The sequence below is a fragment of the Canis lupus genome, chromosome 26 (genome assembly GCF_011100685.1).
Source record: "Canis lupus familiaris isolate Mischka breed German Shepherd chromosome 26, alternate assembly UU_Cfam_GSD_1.0, whole genome shotgun sequence".
In the NCBI taxonomy this organism is placed as follows: Eukaryota; Metazoa; Chordata; class Mammalia; order Carnivora; family Canidae; genus Canis; species Canis lupus.
In genome coordinates, this window is record NC_049247.1 from 38,022,042 (window position 1) to 38,041,926 (window position 19,885).

Genomic DNA, 19,885 nt, shown 5'->3' on the forward strand with positions numbered 1-19,885 from the left:
ATGCTATAATGAAATCTCAAGCAATCAAACTTTCAACAAGGGCAAGAAAAAAAGAGCAAAAATCAAAGCGGTGGGTAGAATTTTAAATAAAAGAAAAAAGAAAGGGGAGCCTGGCTGGCTCAGTCAGTGGACAGTGCGACTCTTAATCTTTGGGTCATGAGTTCTCTACCCAATGTGTAGAGATTACTGAAAAAAAAATAAACTTAAAAAAAAAAAAAAAAAAAAGAAAGAAAAAATGCTGGTGATCCTGCCAATCTCTGGATCTGTATCACTTTATTTATAAAGGATGTGGAAATGAAAAATCAACCCAAATTGAAAAACAGCCCAGGGGATCCCTGGGTGGCCCAGTGGTTTAGTGCCTGCCTTTGGCCCAGGGCGTGACCCCAGAGTCCCCGGATCAAGTCCTGCGTCGGGCTCCCTTCAGGGAGCCTGCTTCTCCCTCTGCCTCTGCCTCTGCCTCTATCTCTATCTCTGCCTGCCTCTCTCTCTCTCTCTCTCTCTCTCTCTCTCTCTCGGTCTCTCATGAATAAATAAAATCTTAAAAAAAAAAAACAAAAAAACAGCCCAATATACTACCCAAAATGAAATTTATCGGTATTCTGAAGAAAACTTTTCTATAATTTTATTTCAGCCTAAGAGGTTTTAGATTTCTGAAATTATCTAACTCCAGAACATGTTAAAAGATCCACTAAATTTTATATTCTACTTCTACTCTACATTTAATGACATTCAAGAGCCAAATTATTTTCAATTTAACTGTGAGAGGTTGCCACCTAGAGGGAAAAAATGTAAATACAAACATAAACTTGAGAAATGTTAGCTCCACAATATAATGCAATTTTGTATTTAAGTTGTCCTAAAGTAAAAATATTAATGTTCTTATTATTTTTCAAATTTATTGACTTTCCACAACCCTACTGAATTAATAAGGTAAAAATCTCTATGAAATTTAAAAAGAAAAAAAGAAAGACTTGTTTTACAAGTAGGATCTACATTGCAATGCAGGGCCTAACCTCATGACCCTAAGACTGAGAACTGAGCTGAGATCAAGAGTCGACACTTAACTCACTGAGCTGCCCAGGTGCGCCTAAGACAAAAGTCCTAAAAGTGATCAAAGGAATTAACTGCATAAGGAATGAGTATCAGTATATTTTGAAATACAGCATATATTGTGTTAAAGAGATTCAAAGGGATATGGAAGCTCATGGAAGACTGACTCTATCAGATTGTAGAGAATCACAAAAGACATCGTGGCTGAGGCAGTACTTTAAAAAACCTGGAAAATGGGCTGTATTTTGAGAAACATTCTAGGTGAACAAAGAACCTAAAACAAAAAAGCAAAGCCAGTATGGAAGATGGGATGCTAAACATTAGGATCAGGAATTTAAATAAATCTAGCACAACATGGTCTAATGAATACACATAGGATAATAACAGATATTCACAATGATGAAAAAGCAAGAATGATTCACTGAAAGAAGTTGTTTTCCGGTGTGATTTTAGGAGACAAAAATGGATAAACTGTGTACAATACATTAACTCTAGTGCAAATGAGTTAAAATTCAAAATGGGAAGAAACAGTAATTTTTTAGTATTTAAGCAGAAAAATTAGTGCTTTAAGTTGACTTTTTGGAATCTTAAAAATATGATGTTTTACCATTTTTCATTTAAAATAACCAGATCTAAATCTATGCCTGAAACTTTCAACTATGTCAACGAATACCCTAAACACACTGTTCTTTTATGTCTCACATCTCTGCAGATGAAGAGTATGTCATCAGTTAGCCTGGATGATTTCCAGGGCTGGTGGTAGGCTGACTTGGACCACTCAGTGATTGTTTTTTTCCCACCGTGGCATATCATACACACAAGAAAAAGCAAGGGTACTGGGCTGGATCCATAATCATAGAATAGATAATTTTAAAGAAAAGCTAAGTGGTTCATATGAAAGTATATCTAAAACTAATATTCGAGTTAACAATATCAATTTTAATCCCCTCAAAACATAGAAAGATTAAAAAAATTGCTACTAGAGTTTAATAAAAAAGCCACATCTTTATTTGCTCCTACAAATATAGATTTATCACAATGAAAACAGTGAATACTATCAGTGTAGAATTATGGTTCGGAAAGCTCAGTTTTAAGTTCTATCATATCAGAACCATGCTGTGTGGCTCCGGATGAAGATGCTCTGGAGTATACTTCATCCAACTGCTGCCATTTCCCTGGTTTTTAAAACTATACTCTGGGGGATCCCTAGGTGGCTCAGCAGTTTAGTGCCTGCCTTTAGCCTGGGGCGTCAACCTGGGTTCCCGGGATCGAGTCCCGCATTGAGCTCCCCGCATGGAGCCTGCTTCTCCCTCTGCCTGTGTCTCTGCCTCTCTCTGTATCATGAATAAATAAAATCTTAAAAAAAAAAAAAAACTATACTCTGATACAATATAACATGAAATAATTTTCTCTTACACGGGCTAATAAGTGCTTTAAGTACTGTTGCTTAGGGGGATAATCAGTTTTTGGAAATCTGTAAACTATTCCCATTGAACAGCCTTATTAGCACAATTATTAATAAAAATTATTCCTATTAATGTCACCTTAATTTATGTTGTGCTTCTCTAATCACGCAACAAACGTTAAAAACTTTCCCTCAAAATGAAATTGTATTTTCATAAAGGCGATGTAGAAAGGACACATTCTCTTTGAGGATGATGTTTTAACTTCTTGCTTTATGGTAATGTGTGGATGTAGGAGATCTTAAACCCTCTGGTTATAAGACAACATAAAAAAAAATGAAGTATAAAAAACCTCAAATTAATTAATAAATCTGCAAAAATGCAAAGGAACTAAGCTGAGCCAGCAGTGAAGTCTATGCATAAGGGAGGTAAGCAAGGGGAGAAGCTGACCATGCACCACATGGAAATGTCGAGACCGTAAGACAGTGGGTTGTGCACTGGACACCTTACAGGCTAATAAGAGGGCATCCTACAGAAAGCTGGGGTTCATGACATACTAGGGCCTGAAAAAAGCAGTGAAATATTAGACATACACACAGACAAAATCTGAGATTTCAGGATTCTTCACCAGCTAATATGCACCTCAGTCTCAATCTACCTATCTGTATCGAAAAAATCTGACAGAAGACAAATACAAAATCCTTGTAAAGCTACAACCTTCAACACAGGTTCCAAGAATTCAGTCAGAGTTCTACTACATGTGATTTTTCCCGTGAAATCACAAAATACACAGGAAATAGCACCTTCAACTCAAAACAAAGGAAGAACCAGATGTCTAGTAATAGAACTACTGAATACGACTATAAAATTGGTATTTTAACATATTTAAAATAAAGAAGGAATTTAAAAAATCATAAGCAAATACTTATGCAGAGTTAAAAGACAAGTTAAAAGAACGGTGTATGCAGATTCCTTAAAACCCTACAAACAGTTCTGAGGTGGACCCTACCCTTCCCTTTTCGTAGCTAGTACTCCTTCCATTCGGGCACAGTGATCATTATTACTTGTCCAAGATCACACAGCTAGTTGACCCAGGGTTTTAGTTTTCTAATCCATTTGGAAACCTGAGTTGAAGGGGAAGAGTCCATCAAAACTGACATGGCACACTTCAAGAAAGGTCTAAAAGAATTTCTAGAACTGAAAAATATAGATGAAATTACAAGCTCAATAAAAAGATTAAATAGCAGATCCTGGGCAGCCCCAGTGGCTCAGAGGTTTAGCGCCACCTTCAGCCCAGGGTGTGATCCTGGAGACCAGGGATCGAGTCCCGAATCAGGCTCCCTACATGGAGATGGAGCCTGCTTCTCCCTCTGCCTGTGTCTCTGCCTCTCTCTCTCTCTCTCTCTGTGTCTCTCATGAATAAATAAAATCTAAATACATACATACATACATAAATAGCGGATCCCTGGGTGGCTCAGCGGTTTGGAGCCTGCCTTCGGCCCAGGGTGTGATCCTGGGGACCTGGGATTGAGTCCCGCATCAGGCTCCTAGCATGGAGCCTATTTCTTCCTCTGCCTGTGTCTTTGCCCCCCTCTCTCTCTCTAATAAATAAAAAAATCTTAAAAAAAAAAAAAAAAGATTTAATACTAAAGAAATACAACTGAGCCTAAAAGTAGCAAATTAAAAGAAGCAAAAAGATTACCCAGACTATAGCAAAAGGAGAGAGAAAATATGAAAGAGAACTTAAAACACAGGAATATAAATAAGGTACATCCAATCGGCATTCCATAAAGAAAGCACATGGGGAATGGAGAGGAAACAATATTTGAAGAAATATAGGTTGAATTTTCTAGAAATGATAAATGATTCTAAATATGAAAGGATAAAAACGTTACAAAATAGAAAATATCCACTGGAGTTAAAACAGCAAAAGATCATTAACCTTGTTAATACTCTTCCATGAAATATAAAATAGGTGATTCATGAAAAAGACAAAAACAGAAAAGTGGTTCTAGAACTTCTATTTCCAGTAATATGGCAGAAAGACACACATGCTCAGTGAATTTTTTTTTTAAATACATTATCATCCTGGCAAGAACAAATGGAACATTCAGAAGGAAGAATTAAGAAAAAATGGGAACTCCAGGGGATAAAATGAGTAATATAGGTGTTTCCCTTCGGGGCAAACCAAGGACCTAGTGCTGGTGCTCACAGCCCCACAGGGCAGAAAGACAAGGCCTAGGGTAGAAGATGTCTTCTATAAAAGGTGGATGGGGTAGCAAGTGGGAAAGTGTGTAAGTTCCAGTGACTGATGAAAACAGCAAAATGAAACGCAATGGTGACAGAGGAGCTGAGAGTATAGATTTATGGCAGGGTCTAAAGAAACGTGCACACAGTGTCACAGCCTTTTCCTCTCCTTTGGCAGGAGGACTCTACAAACTCCAAGGAGAGGCTTCACCCCGGTCTCCTCTCCTCTGCTGTATTTGTTTCAGGTCCTTAGGTAATCTTTTAACATTTTAACATGAAGCCCTAGAAATGGATGAAAATGTACATAAACCATTCTTTCAGATCCCCATCACTTAATGAGTATAAATAATTATTTTTAAAAACTTTTCTAAAAACACCCACGAAGGAGCCCAGTGAATTTTCTCTTACCCCCACACCCCCCACCCTCCATGAGCTCACGGCAGATCTCTGTCACACACCTGGCAGCTGTGATCAGTGTCCAGTCCATCCCACAGACTCATAAACTGAGCTTTCATCATGGCTGTAGCTTCATGGTCAGAACTTGAACGGTTTCGCAGAAAGGAGTCTAGAAGGAAAAAGTCCTCAACCTTAGAATTAATATTGAATTATTTACTCTTAACTTCAAATCCTTAATCAAAAGCTGACAATGTTGTGAAAGAGGACAAAAAGAGGGTTCAACTATGCCTTTTCACACATTCATCTAATACAACTTTGGCAAACAACTGAGCAAATTAAAACTCCCAATCTTCATCTCTTTCCTAAAATTACATTCATGCCAACGTATCTAAAGAGGTACATGATGTGGTACTAAAAGGTTGGAAGAGGAGCAAGTAGTGTCTTGGAGGAAGGTCTGTGTGATTCGGCCCTAACTTTGCGGGTTACCTGCATCCTATATATTCTGAATTATGGGATTGCATCCTTTTTCCTCACACACTTTTCCTGGAAATAAAGAAAAATGACACTGGAAAATGTCAAAACACTACCAAGTAGGAGATGCAGGACAGAACCTGGTTTCAAACACACATGCGTGTGCATATACATCATCTAATGTAAAAAAGCCTTCAAGAAAGTATGCCGAAATGCTGATCGCTTTGGTTATCTCTCAATGATAGACTTAAGGACAATTCAAATTTTCTCTTGAATTGTTTTCTGTCTTCTCAATTATCTACAAAGAACATGAAATACTTTTAAAGAGGGGGAAAACATTTTCCTTCTAGAATAAAAAGACCTGGAATACAATACATCCTAGCAATAAAGAAAAGACAGTAAAAATAAAGCCTGATTTCCTAGTATAATCCTATTTCAAATTTTTTCTTATAACCCTTCAAATAAATGGCATTTCTGAATACATTTTACATTTCAGCATTGATAGTATGACTTGAAATTGGTCAGTCTATACATGCAAGAAATTAGAAATGCTTTGCAATGTGCAAGGTCCAACCAAAGCTTTAAAAAAAAAATTATTACAGCAAAAACCTAATACCATGAGGTGACAGTCTTCCGACGGCAAACATATATCCTGGATTTTCTTATGTAGCTCTGATTTTATAAAGTCTATCTCATTGCTGGGCTATGTACCAAACTAATCCATCTTCTCGATGTAAAAAATACTGTCATTTTTAAATTGCTTCTTTTTAAAGACAGTATGTCTAAGTACAGCCACATACCTAACCACCATAACTCTATTTATTATTCCTAAACTATCTTCATTAGTAAGAGGTTGGTTCTGGCAAAACAGCAGCTTAAAATGATATGAAAAACTTAACATGCTGCATAAGTATAAATAACCTAACTATATTAGTAATTACATTAAGTGTAGATGGTCTTAAAGTACCCAAGTACATGGTTAAGAAAAATTAGACTGGATTTAAAAAAACCCCTAAAAACTCAACTGTCCGTTTATAGTAGACCCACTTTATACCTAAGAGCTCAGATGCTGAAAAAGATGGAAGACATATATGTAAATACTAACAAAAAAGTTGGAAAAGGGAAGCCCGGGTGGCTCAGTGGTTGAGTGTCTGCCTTTGGCTCAGGGCATGATCCCAAGGTTCTGGGATTGAGTCCTGCATTGGGCTCTGCACAGGGAACCTGCTTCTCCCTCTGCCCGTGTCTCTGCCTCTCTGTGTCTCTCATGAATAAATAAAATCTTTAAAAAAAAAAAAAGTTGGAAAAATATTATTTTTTGAAACTTAATGCATACATGACAAATGGTGCTAGAATAACTGGAAATCCGTGTGCAAAAACTGCATCTAGATACAGATTTATACTTTTTCACAAAAATTAACTCAAAATGGATTATAGATCTAAATGTAAAACAAAACTATGAAACTTGTAGAAGATAATACAGAGAAATTCTAGGTGACCTAGGGTTTGGTGATGAGTTTTTACATATAACACCAAAAGCATAATTAATCAAAGGAAAAAAAATGGTTAGGTTGGACTTTATTAAAATTAACAATTCTGAATAAAGAACAAAAAAAGAAAGAAAGAAAAGAAAAACAATTAAAAACTCCATTCTGTGGAAGACACTATTAAGAGAAGAAGTAAGCCACAGGATGGGGAAAAAAGATTTACAAAATACCTATCTGATAAAAAGCTGGTATCCAAAATATACAAAGAACACTTACAAAATGACATGAAGGAACCTGAAAAGCATATTGCTAGGCGGAAGAAGCCAGTCTGAAAAGGCTATGTATTGTATGATTCCAATCACGATATCCTGTAAAAGGCAAATAGTCAGAAGCTCAGTGGCTGCTGGGAGTGAGCAGGTGAAGCACAGGGACTTTCAGTGTGGTGAAACTACTGCCGATGTAGAAATTACAACCAGGGATCCCTGGGTGGCGCAGTGGTTTGGCGCCTGCCTTTGGCCCAGGGCGCGATCCTGGAGACCCGGGATCGAATCCCACGTCGGGCTCCCGGTGCATGGAGCCTGCTTCTCCCTCTGCCTATGTCTCTGCCTCTCTCTCTCTCTCTGTATGACTATCATAAATAAATAAAAATAAATTAAAAAAAAAAGAAAAAAAGAAATTACAACCAGTATGGAGGATATGAAACTAGAGAAAGTGTTAACATGTAAGAGATGAGTGGAATGATTAGTGTTTAAGAGTTGTAAGGTTCCTGTATTATTTGGGAGGAGGGCAGAAATGATTAGCCTAGACTTTTAAAGCAAGCAGGTATGTTAAATGTTTCACTAAAAGAAAAACAGTATGTAACTTCTAAACTTATAGCAGGGAAAAGGAGATAAGGTTCATAAAGTCCACTAAATTGGTAAATAAAAAGCACACAGTGATGTAATAGAAATAAATCTAAATATATCAGCTATCAAAATAAAGGCAAACTGACCATACCTCCCAGGTAAAGTATCTTAGATTAAAACTTTAAAGAAAAAAGAAAAAAAAAACTTTAAAGAAATCTAGCTGTCTAAAAAAAAAAAAAAATCTAGCCGTTACGTGCTTTTATGCAAAATTCACGTCAAAACTCCAAAACTGCCGTAATAAATTGATGAGAGACACACAAGTCAGACAAGTAACCAAAGTTCTATATACATATACCAATTTTTCTCTATTTCTATATGGCATATAATGTTAAAATTAACTCAAAGCTATAGTTTTAATTGCCATAGCTTTATTATGACTCACCACAGCAGGAATACAAAATACTGATGATCCATAAAATACAGAAAAGGTGCACTAATTCCTGACATATAGGGAAAGATGATGTACTTTGAGTTGGCTGTCCATATGGAAAAGAATGAAATTAGATTCCTACTTCACACTATATATTTTAAAAAGAGGAATATTTATGATGATAGTGAAAGGATCTGTAAGCCAGACACAGAAAGTATAAATCATAAAGAAAAAAGATGGAAAAATACAACTAAATTTAAATCTCTGTAAAAGAAACTATCATAAAGTAAAAACATGAGCCAGTCTAGAAAATATCTGCTATCATAATAAACAAGAAAATGCAAATAACCCCAAAGAAAAACTGGCAATTTACAAGCAAGGAAACCCAAATGACTAGTCAACATGTTCAAAGATGCCCAAATTTACCAGCACCACAGGGAAACACAAAATGATAATTCATGTGCTCTAAAGTGACAAAACAAAACAAAACAAGATAATGTCTGAAAAAACAAATTTTAGGGAGTATGTAGGGAAATTGCAATGGCGAGAGTGAAAAGCATAAGCACTTTGAAGACAGACCCATCACACAACCTAATGGCCCAACTTCTAGGCATCTACCCTGGATAAACACACATGCGTAAGGAAACATGTGCACGGTGTCACTGCATGCTGCTTATAATGGGGAGAAGACAGAAATTACTATCAAGTAATGATCAAATTATGGTTCATTCTGTAATATGGAAATTATACAGAGCATATATTGATGTTGGTTACCTCTTTTGTTTTATTAATTTGACCTAATAAATACCAAAAACTAAATCTGGTCATCTAAATACTACCCTTAAGAACGGTGCTTTAAAATGCTCACACAGAAAAGTCACACACCTATTTCATCTATAAAAATGATGGAAGGCTGTAGCTTTATGGCAAGGGAGAAGACAGCAGCAGCCAGTTTCTGGGATTCTCCATACCACTTATCGGTCAGCGTTGAAGGCTGAAGGTTAATAAATCGACAGCCTGCTTCTTTGGCAGTAGCCTTGGCAATCAACGTTTTACCACACCCTGGAGGCCCATAGAGAAGAACACCTGGAAATTAACAGAGGATTTTATTTCCTTGAAGAGGAGATATTTGCTTTAGTTTATGTGATATTCAACATAATCACTTTTCAAAATATATTTTTCCTAAGTTACCTGAATTTTCATGATGCATCAAGACATGGAACATGGTGAAATTCACAAACATAAAATACACCAAAATAATGATTATTGAAGTTAGAATTTATAGGGAGAACTATGTAAGTATTCAGATGGAATTTTAATCGTCAATTTTTAAACATCTGGAATAACAAAGGGTTGGTTTTTTAATACAACCATTAATATTTTATGACATGTTCTCGCAACCATTTATTGGCATGACAGCTGCAACTTTATGTGATTGTATGATCTCATGCACTAGTATATTATAAGTCATTCTCAAATTATCATTGTGTAGTCTGTGAGGCAGAGATGACTTTTGGCTTAGATACAAATGAACTGTCTAGGGATAACATAAAATTGGCAATAAAGTAATGACCTGTAAGTAACCTATTTCCAGTTCAAAAATGGAACAGGCTATGGTATGCAACTGACTTTATGCTTTGCTTCTGTACACTAACTCCAATTTATGTTCAGGGTCAAAAAGTAAGTCAATTTTTGTTTCCGATAGAAAACTTTCCAAAAATGCAAGGTAGAAAAGACTCAAACAGTATACTTTAGATTACATCATCAAGAGATACTTGTGTTAACTTACAAAAATTTGAAATACACATAGAGACCACCTCTAGCTGCAGATAATGCTTTCAAATAAGCACCAGATTTACACATAACTTTGAAGTATCCCATCATAATTTGGTATCTACTGTGCTAATTGGGGTAAATGCAACTGGTGAAGTCACCCAATTTCCTGGGCTAAGAGCTTGCAGATGAGGAAGGGAGATTTATCTAATAGCATGTAAAACACATCTCACTTTTCTAAATTCACTTTGTGAAACCGAGACATGAAATATCACAAAAGTCCTTTCTTGCTCAGACTACCAACATCCTGGAAGAGGGAAGTAAAGAATGTACTGAATAACCCAACTTTTACTTTACTCTTTTGATCGAGGCTCAGATAAATCATTTGAATTTTCATTGGGGGCCAGCAGGGAGGGATTTTTAAACATGTAATCAACTAAATGTTTTTGTTAGGGGAAAACAGCTTTGTTGTTTTTAGAAAATAAAAATACCTAATAAACAGTTTTGTTGTTTCAGTTAATAAAAAGAACATGTCATTTTTGGTGATAACTGTAATCAGCATTTACCAGAAGCAAAAATTATCTACTTCATGAAAACGTAAAGATATCAGCTCCAATTACTTTCAATATATAAATTAATGTACTTTTTGATATAACTGCAAAATTAATAAGATATATGCAACTATAACTTACACATAGCACTATTTTGATATTTCTATAGATCCTATTTTTTAAATAAAATAGATGTGTCTAATAATTTGATTTCAGCCTTGACTAGCAACAGAAAAGCAAATAAAGCTCTGCTGCAGCGTTTGTTCTGGAAGCTGTGGTAACACACCTCTGTTTATCTCACTGCCAATTATCACCTAGGCTCCATCTGAATCACCTTTAACAACACTTACACATGATTAATATTTGAATGGACAAGAATAAAAGTGTTATACTTAAAGACGGAGTTGCAATCATTTCCTTTTTTTTTTAAATAAGCCTTTCCAATTCTTGAGTTCTAGGACTTTCAGAGTGATTATTACCACTAGGAATAAAGAACTTTCCCTTAAAAATAAGTAGTATTTAACTCCTAAGTTCATCCATATTTCAGTATATCCTCTAAAACATCACTGCAATCCAAAAATAATTAAGAATACTAAAAGGATAAAAAAAAAATCACTAAACAAAAAGTTTTACTTTGAAAACAAAAGAACCCATATCATGGCTTTGGTTTTTTTTTTTTTTAACCTCAATCTCCCAAATTTTTATTTACTTGGAAGTAGTAAAAATGAGTTTGAAATAAAAGGATTGTTTTGACATGTAATTACGGGAAAAAATTTTACTGAAATTTGGGAAGCTGAAGAATGAGCAATTATTTTAAAACTATTTATACAACTCACAAGATTTCAGTTTTCTCTTGAAAACTACCTTCAAAAAAATACCAGTTCGATAATGGCAGAAAGTTCCAATGTTCCCTACATTTTTAATACTTTAGCAAATATAAACTTGTACTATACCCTTTGGAGGCTGCAGAAGCCTGGAATTTTCAAACAAATGCTTCTTTTTGATGGGTAGGATGACCGTGTCTTTCAGATCCGTAATGACATCATCTAAACCTGCTATATCACTCCAAGTAACCTGGTAAAAGGTAAGGTTGACATGGATTTTACAACCTAGTGTGTACTCAATGAAGTTAAAAAAAAAAAAAAAAGCCCCCCAAATGGTAAACCTTAATCTGATAATTATATGTAAATAATAAAAGACAAATATATAATGTGAGTAAAGACTTTTCACAGCAATAATGAAATTACTAAACAACTATGAAATTACAAAAATGAACTTAATAGTCAACAATCTACTATTAAAAAAAAAAAAAAAAAAACACACCACCAGGCCCAGTACTCAGAACTCTACCAATATCTAATAAGCTGAATTCACTCCATTTACAAGGAGATACTCTGCCAAGAAGACTTGAGAACCAGCTCAGACAGCTAAGTCAGCGCTGGCTGATGGGGAAGAGCTTACCAGGAGTGTCCCTAATTAATACAGGATACTGTCAAATATAACAGGAATAGGTTTTAGAAATAGTCACACAAAACTGGACTTCTGAATTGTATTAATCGAAAGTAAAACTGTGCCAAAACTTTTATCTTTATAAATAGTAAGTAGGGGACAAATCCTTTCAAGATAAACACAGCTTATGTATTTTAAAGCCTTCTGACTCAACTTAAAAAATCTGGGGCTTGAGGGGTAGAGGGGAGAATAAACATTGAAAAAGACCTAAGAAGAAAAACATCAAACCTAGCTCTACCCTGGCAGAGTAAAGGGGCTGGAGGTGGGGTGAGTCAGAGGCAATGTTTGCAAGTGATCTACTTTCCCTACAACTTAAAAAAAAAAAAAAAAAAAAAAAGTGAAAAAACAGCCAAATCTGAAAAAAAAACCACCACCTACTTCCACTGTCACTGTAACAAAAAACCGAGTTGCTGGTTCAGCCTTACTCAGAAGTGAACACAAGTAGGGCCAAGAAAGTCTCACTGAAATTTTATAAATCAAATTCAAATGGAGGATTAATCCCAGGGACACATATCTCTCTGTGCACATGGATACTAACAGACATTATTGACTTTTATTTTCCAGATTTGGAGACAGGGATATAATATTCATTCCATTCATTTATATCTGCTGTATAAAATTTATGCTTGTTGTTGTAAAATATTCACATAGAATTTTAGAGTTTATAAATTACACTAATCTGATGTTCAAACAATCGTTTGAAGTAGGTAAAGCAGGTATCACACGGTCCCTGGATTATACAGAAGGGAATGGACACTCAAAGAGGAAGTAATTTGCCAAGGCCATGAACAAAAAAACTGGAATTCACAATCTTATGCTGTCTACATACCTTATGAAAATTTACATTTAAACCCCAAATCAAGTATCTCTGTAACTTAAATTAAGACACTTGACATGCCACGAAGGTGAATTAAAGTACAAGTTATCTAAACAAGCATATGTCCAAATATGCTAACATAGCAGACTCTAGACTGCTGTCCTTAGAAAGGCCTGCCTGCAAGGCTGGACCTTGGCTGGAGTATGGGAGCAGAGATTTCGGGATAATTCTCACCACTCTCCAATAAGAACACCTCACTGTGCCTAAACTGTTTGTGCAAAGAAAATGGTTTACGGTGGAGGTGTCTTCTCCCTCTGAAAGGCTAGAATTTGGGGAGATGTTAGGAAGTGGAGTCTACATGACTAATCCCAATCAAAATCCTGGGCGCTAATAAATCTCTAATGAGCTTCCCTGGTGAACAGCACTTTACATGTGTTCTCACAACTTGCTGCCAAAGGAATGAAGTGCAACCCATGTGACTTCACTGAGGGAATTCGATACCCGGAAGCCTGTGCCTGATTTCCTGCAGAATTCATCCCATGCCCCTCTTTTCTTTCTGATTTTGCCTTGTATCCCTTTGTTGTACTAAATCATATCCGTGAGCACAAAACTGCTGAGTCCTGTGATTCCTCCAAGAGAATCATCAAATCAGGTCATCTTCAGGACCTGTGACACAAAATGCTAGACCAAAAAAATGTTAAGTAAGATTAAAGATACGTACATGCATGTTAAGAGGGTCTACTAGATGAGCAGCAATACTCATTTCATATTCTGAAAGCTTCACATTTTTCACACCAATCTGTTTCATTAATTTTTCTGCCTAGAATGAAAAAACAAGCAACTTCCTTTAGTTTGATATTTAGGCACTGGTACTCCAAAAGAGGTCATCTGTGAAGGCTAAAGAGCAATGAACAGCCATACAAGAATTTTCCAGGGAAATTCTAGGCCCCTTGATCTCATCTTTCCCCAGTGTAAACCCTGAGGTAAAGAAAAGATTTGAGGGGTGCCCGGGTGGCTCCGTGGTTGAGTGTCTGCCTTCGGCCCAGGGCGGGATCCTGGGGTCCTGGGATCAGGTGCCACCTCCGGCTCCCACAGGGAGCCTGCTTCTCCCTCTGCCTGTGAGTTCTGCCTCTCTCTCTCTCTCTCTGTGTTGCTCATGAATAAATAAATAAACAAATCTTAAAAAAAAAAACAAAAAACCTATGAGCTTTAACAATGCAACAAAGCTTTCGATTAAGATTTTAAAAAATAATGATTTTACAAACATTTACTGAGTGTGTGAAGTATTATGCCAAAATACTTAAATGGATTAACTCACTGAATCCCCTGTGTGAGCTTATGAAGTAGAATTTTTCCCCACTGAGAAAAGGAAATTAAAGATTAGCTCAGATGAAATTAACTTGCCTTAGGTTGGAGTTAGCAAATGGAAAAGACAACATACACATGTGGGCAGCCCAACTCCAGAGCCCATCCTCTAACCACCACCCACATGACCTTGCTGTCCTCAACTATAAGAGAGGAATCTGTGACCACTAAGGAGTCTTAAAAAATCTAAGGAAAACACATTCAAATTTCAATTAACTGAAAGGTGCTCTGATAAATACCAAAATTTTTGTTACGTTCGTTCTCCTAAAATACTTTAAAAATATCACGTTGTATCCTTTATTTATTTTATACATATTTTTATTTTTTTATTTTTTAAGATTTTATTTATTTATTCATGATAGAGAGAGAGAGAGAGAGAAAGAGAGGCAGAGACACAGGCAGAGGGAGAAGCAGGCTCCATGCAGGGAGCCCGACGTAGGACTTGATCCCAGGTCTCCAGTATCACACCTTGGGCTGCAGGGGGTGCTAAACCACTGAGCCACCGGGGCTGCCCTATTTTATATATATATATATATTTTTTTTTTTAATTTTTATTTATGATAGTCACAGAGAGAGAGAGAGAGGCAGAGACACAGGCAGAGGGAGAAGCAGGCTCCATGCACCGGGAGCCCGACGTGGGATTTGATCCCGGGTCTCCAGGATCGCGCCCTGGGCCAAAGGCAGGAGCCAAACCGCTGCGCCACCCAGGGATCCCCTATATTTTTAAAGTAGGCTCCACACCCAATGTGGGGCTTTAACTCATGACCTTGAGATCAAGAGTCACATGCTCCCCCCAATCAAGCCAGCCAGGCACCACCCAAAATACTTTTGATTCTAAAGATCTTGTTCTTGTCAGGGGGTATTGCCAGTTCAAAAGGGAATTCCGATCACACGGCATCATAGTTAGAGATTGGTCAGAAGATTAGGACAAATGTGGATAAATTAAGATAAATCATATCCTTATGATGTAGCATTTTTTAAAAAGAGCTATGAACCACACTGTTTTTCCTCTTTAGCCTTCTTCTATAAAATTACTGAAGCAATGAATAAAGTAGCCTTTCTCAGGTTCTTTAATCTCTTTCTTGTAAAGATCTTCTCTTTTGCTGACTTTAAATCTTTTGTCAGCTACGATAGGTGTCCTATTTTAGTATCTGTAATAACATCAATTTACTCTTCTTTTTCATTATGCTTCTATAAATGTGAAGCCAGCCCACACGTGTTCTTTTTAGGCTATGCTGTAAAACACTGGTTTTCAACCAGGGGTGATTTTGCCACTCGGGACATTTGGCAAGGTCTGGGAATACTTTGGCTGCCACAACCTGGGGGAAGGCGGTGCTATTAGTATTTAGTCAGAGGAGACAGGGATGCTGCTAAACATTCTAAAAGGCACAGCATAGCCCGCCCCTCCCCAATTACCTGGCCCCAAATGTCAACAGTGCCGAGTTAAGAAACCCTGCTGATCTCCCCCCACCCCATTAGCTACTTGCTCTTAAAATTTTACTCTAGACCAAAACTGCCTCTTGGTTTATATACTAACAACCTTTATTTATGTCTAGGGTTTCCTAAATGACAAATATCAGCTATGTTGTTTATGTTATGGAGCTAGAAAATGCTATAGTCCAATTTACCTAAAATCTGTTCTCCATAAAAGCAGTCCAATTTAACAACGTCTTCAGGTTGCATTTACAACATTGACAGAAGAAAGAAATTAAGGTTTATTGGGCAAAACTCATTTTCATTTTTTTTTACAATCAGCCCTTAAAATCATCCTGATAAGTAGCTATTAACATGCTCATTTTTCAGATGAGGAGCCCAAGGGTCAGAGCAATTAAAAGAACTGCCGAGATTATGAGCTAGGAATTGGCATTTCCAGAGTTCAAACCCTGATGTGTCTAATTCCAAAGCTCACGTTCTGCTCAAATACTAATACTCCTCATTTGGGAGAGCAGGACACAGGTAACAAACAAATGAACAAAAAGAAAGTACCCCCAAACCCATCATACCAACACCAAACTGTGTTCCAGAAGTTATCCAACTGTTTCTAGCTCTGACACCCTTAACTGAGTCCATTTCTGAAATGTTTTACCAAGAAAAACAAAATTATGATTTGATTGTACTCTAAAAATGGCTATGTTCATTCACTGCTTTATCATATACAGCTCAAGGACAATTATATTTTCTAGTTACCAACTTTTGTTTGTTTTTTCTTAAAGCGAGTGAGCACGCGTAGGCACAAGTCGGCGGAGTGGCAGGCAAGGGAGAGGGACAAGCAGGTTTCTAAGTCATTGTCACTGTGGAGGAAAAATGGTGGGCTGGGGGGAGGGGAGTCAAAGGTAGGAGGGAACCTTACTTTTTACTGTACACTCTTTTTAACTGTTTCACAGAATTTTTTATCTTTTCATGCTATTTGTTTTTCTTCACGTAAAGTATTCGTCTTAAGTGGGGTAGGAAATAGAGAACTAATATTTTTTGCCTAGAAAGGGAAGAGATGGAGAAAAGGAGTAGCAGAAAAGAAACATTTCGTTCAGTTTCTGAAAGATCCAGAAAATTGGTTGTTCTTTTGGAAGAATAATTTTTAAAAGTTAGAGGTAGCAATAACAAGGGTGAAAAAGCCAGAGATGAACTATAAACTTACATTTTTTAAATAAAAGTCATAGCTAAACTGCTCTAAGTGGATAGAAGAAATCACTGATACAAAGCTCATAAAAATACATTTAAATAGGAAACACCAAAAAATTTGAGTGATTAGCTCTATGTATTAGATATAATCTCCTATAAACTCATATAAAAATTCTAGAGGAGACAAGTCATCTCCCCCTTTAGGGTCAGTGCACTGTCTGCCTTCTGGTTTTACTGCGTGTATTCTGGAAGTTGTAGGGTAAGAGGGCTTTCGACTCCGGTGCTCTTCCACTGTGCTTGTGCGTAGAGCACGATGCTGCAGGGCCTTCTCTCCCTGACTTCCTCTCTCTGGCTGCCTTCTGTCCCCATCCCTTCTACCTATTGCTTGGCCTAGCAGGCAGCGCTAACTGGCACAAGGAATCTAAGATTCAGCACCAGCACACCTTCGTTGTGTGAGCCACTGATCGATCATGGAGGTCAGGATGGCTTCCCGGTGTTGGCAAGCTTTAGCTGTCCCCGTGTAACTGGCATTCGAGGACGGCTGCTCTTAAAAATACCAGGCAGCGGACAGTTCAAGGTTTTGTTTTTAATTTTTTAAAGGTTTCGATATATCATCTCTTCACAAAATATTTCGGCTAATAGTTCTCCAAAATAACTAAAAGTTTCGAAGACTAGAGTATCATGACAGGACTAAAATAGAAGACATTAACTCCACTGAAGTCACAGGACACGACTTTCATGTGTAGGAAGAATTCTCAGTAGGGAGTCTTTCCTGGTCTTTGACTATTAAACTACAATCTCAGAAATATCACACAGTCTAACTCTCAGAAATGTTACACAATCTAATGAAGATGCTAAACCAAGTATTTTATTTATAAATGCTCAGAACAGGTTAAGCATTAAGCTATTCATCCTGTACTTAGAGCACTTAAATAGAGAGCTTACCTAGAGATTCCATTTTTCTACATCTCAATTAACCCCACCCTTTCATCAGGCTTACCCATCAAAACTCTTCCACTACATCTAAATACGATCCAAGCAGCAGCAGATGCCCAGAAAATCCCTGTCCCTGTAGGACACCCTGCGGAAACCATCTCCTCTCTCATGACGGATTAAATGCCCCACATTTCACCAAGCTGGGAAGTTCTCCTGGCTTCAGGCTAGAAGTTGTTTACAAATAACTTAATTCAAACATTAAGACTACTTCTAAGTCACTGTTCGAGATTTGAACGCCCCGACATCATCTTTTACCTCTTTCATCTGACAACTGCACTGCCTTTAAATTTGCATGAGGCTCATGGATTACCAGGTAGCCTCAAAATGTTACCTCAGCTTCTACATTCAGTGCTCTTCCTTTCTGACCACAGAAGTCATACCTTCCTCCTCTCCCACATTCACATGTGATCTTTGTTCTCAGTGTGTACTCTTAATTCTTTAATTCCCTTCTGTACTTTCACTTAATTATCTAGTAATTAGCTGGAAATATCTAGCTTCCTAAACGGCCTGGACCACAGCTCATCATTTCAACAATGTCTTCTGTTGAACCTCAGAACCCCTTACACTTGTACCAGTCAGCCTTACCCTCAAGGCTGGCTCCGCACCACCATTCCATTTATCTGCTACAAAGATGCTGAGAAATGCTCGGAGAAGTTAATAAAAATGAAACAACTAAATTCCCAATAAATTCATGCTTCCTTCAACTACACCCTAATGTTCATAATCCACAATTATTTCTCATTAAACACTGGTCGGTCACATACTTATCTCAGCAGTCCTAAACCTCCATTTCCATTTCCATTTAGTTATAACATCTCTCCACTTCACTGAGAGTAAATTAACTCTTCTTACAATGTTCTCAACTACTGATCCCAACCCTTCTGGGATCTACCTCCATCCTCTTTGGTAGCAACTCCCCACCTCCTTCTTATCCACTAGTCTTTTCCCTTTTCTTCCTTACCTTTCTGCCAGCAAATTCTGGAATGACCAACTTCTTTTGCTTCAAATGATACTTGCTGTCCCCAGTGAATGGAAATCACTCTGATTTCACTGAATTTATGGACTGCTTTCTTTGATTACATTCTATATGTCCTCCTTTTCTCCTGGATTTTATAATGCAACGTTTACAAAAAATCTCTTTTGCAACATTCTCTTCCTTTGGTTTTGAGGACTTGACAAATGATTTTCCAGATACAGGGTTTGAAATGTAAGGAGGAGCTTTGAAAAATTATATTCAACACCCACCAACTTCCCCCAATTCTTATTTTAGAATGTAGGCCTTCTAGATGACATGCTACAATGAACGACTACTACAGTCTGCAGTGTTTTGTCTACTTCAAATGTGTTAACGTGGGAAAGACTAGTACCAATACCCTATGTTATTCTGGTTTTATTCCTACTCTTCTGGCCAGTTTTTAAAGGTATTTTTATTAATAGTTGGGTAGGTAAAAAAAAAAGACATCTTTAGAATACATAGATGAGGTCAAAACAACCACAGAACACCTGCTCAGTAAATACTTGTCATATGAATAAATTCAGGTCCTTAATCCACAGAAGAGATTATTGTAAATGGGATTAAATAAAAATCAAATTTTATCCCCTCCCATATAGAACCAATTGTTCACGTAGCATTTATTGATCCATCCTTTCTCTAATAATCTACAAAGCAGAGCCAATTCTGTTTCCATATCAAGTTTCTATAGTATGCCTACGTCTGTTTCTGGACTCTTATCTGTTAAATTTGTTAATCCATCCCTGTGCCAAAAGCATACTGTTTTAGTAACAACAACTTAATAAGCTATACATGTCTTGTTTTTCAAGTGTCTGGCCTACATATAAACTCTTATTCTTCTATAAAAATTTTAGAAAAAAAAATAATGAAAAAGCCTGTCAGTATTTTTATTGGCATGAAGTATAGTTTTCAGTAGT

At 36.9% G+C, this 19,885-nt stretch overlaps 1 protein-coding gene across 3 annotated transcripts in view; it reads right to left on the reverse strand.

Moving 5' to 3' along the window:
- The window catches only part of ATAD1 (ATPase family AAA domain containing 1), a 61,737-nt gene that overhangs the window by 13,539 nt on the left and 28,313 nt on the right, over positions 1 to 19,885 (reverse strand). For all 3 annotated transcript variants that reach the window (XM_038576047.1, XM_038576046.1, XM_038576048.1), the window contains exons 3-6: positions 13,698 to 13,796; positions 11,604 to 11,724; positions 9,212 to 9,412; positions 5,159 to 5,265 (exon numbers count right to left, since the gene is read on the reverse strand). In XM_038576047.1, the coding sequence (XP_038431975.1) occupies positions 5,159 to 5,265; positions 9,212 to 9,412; positions 11,604 to 11,724; positions 13,698 to 13,796 (528 nt within the window). The remainder of the gene's footprint in view (positions 1 to 5,158; positions 5,266 to 9,211; positions 9,413 to 11,603; positions 11,725 to 13,697; positions 13,797 to 19,885) is intronic.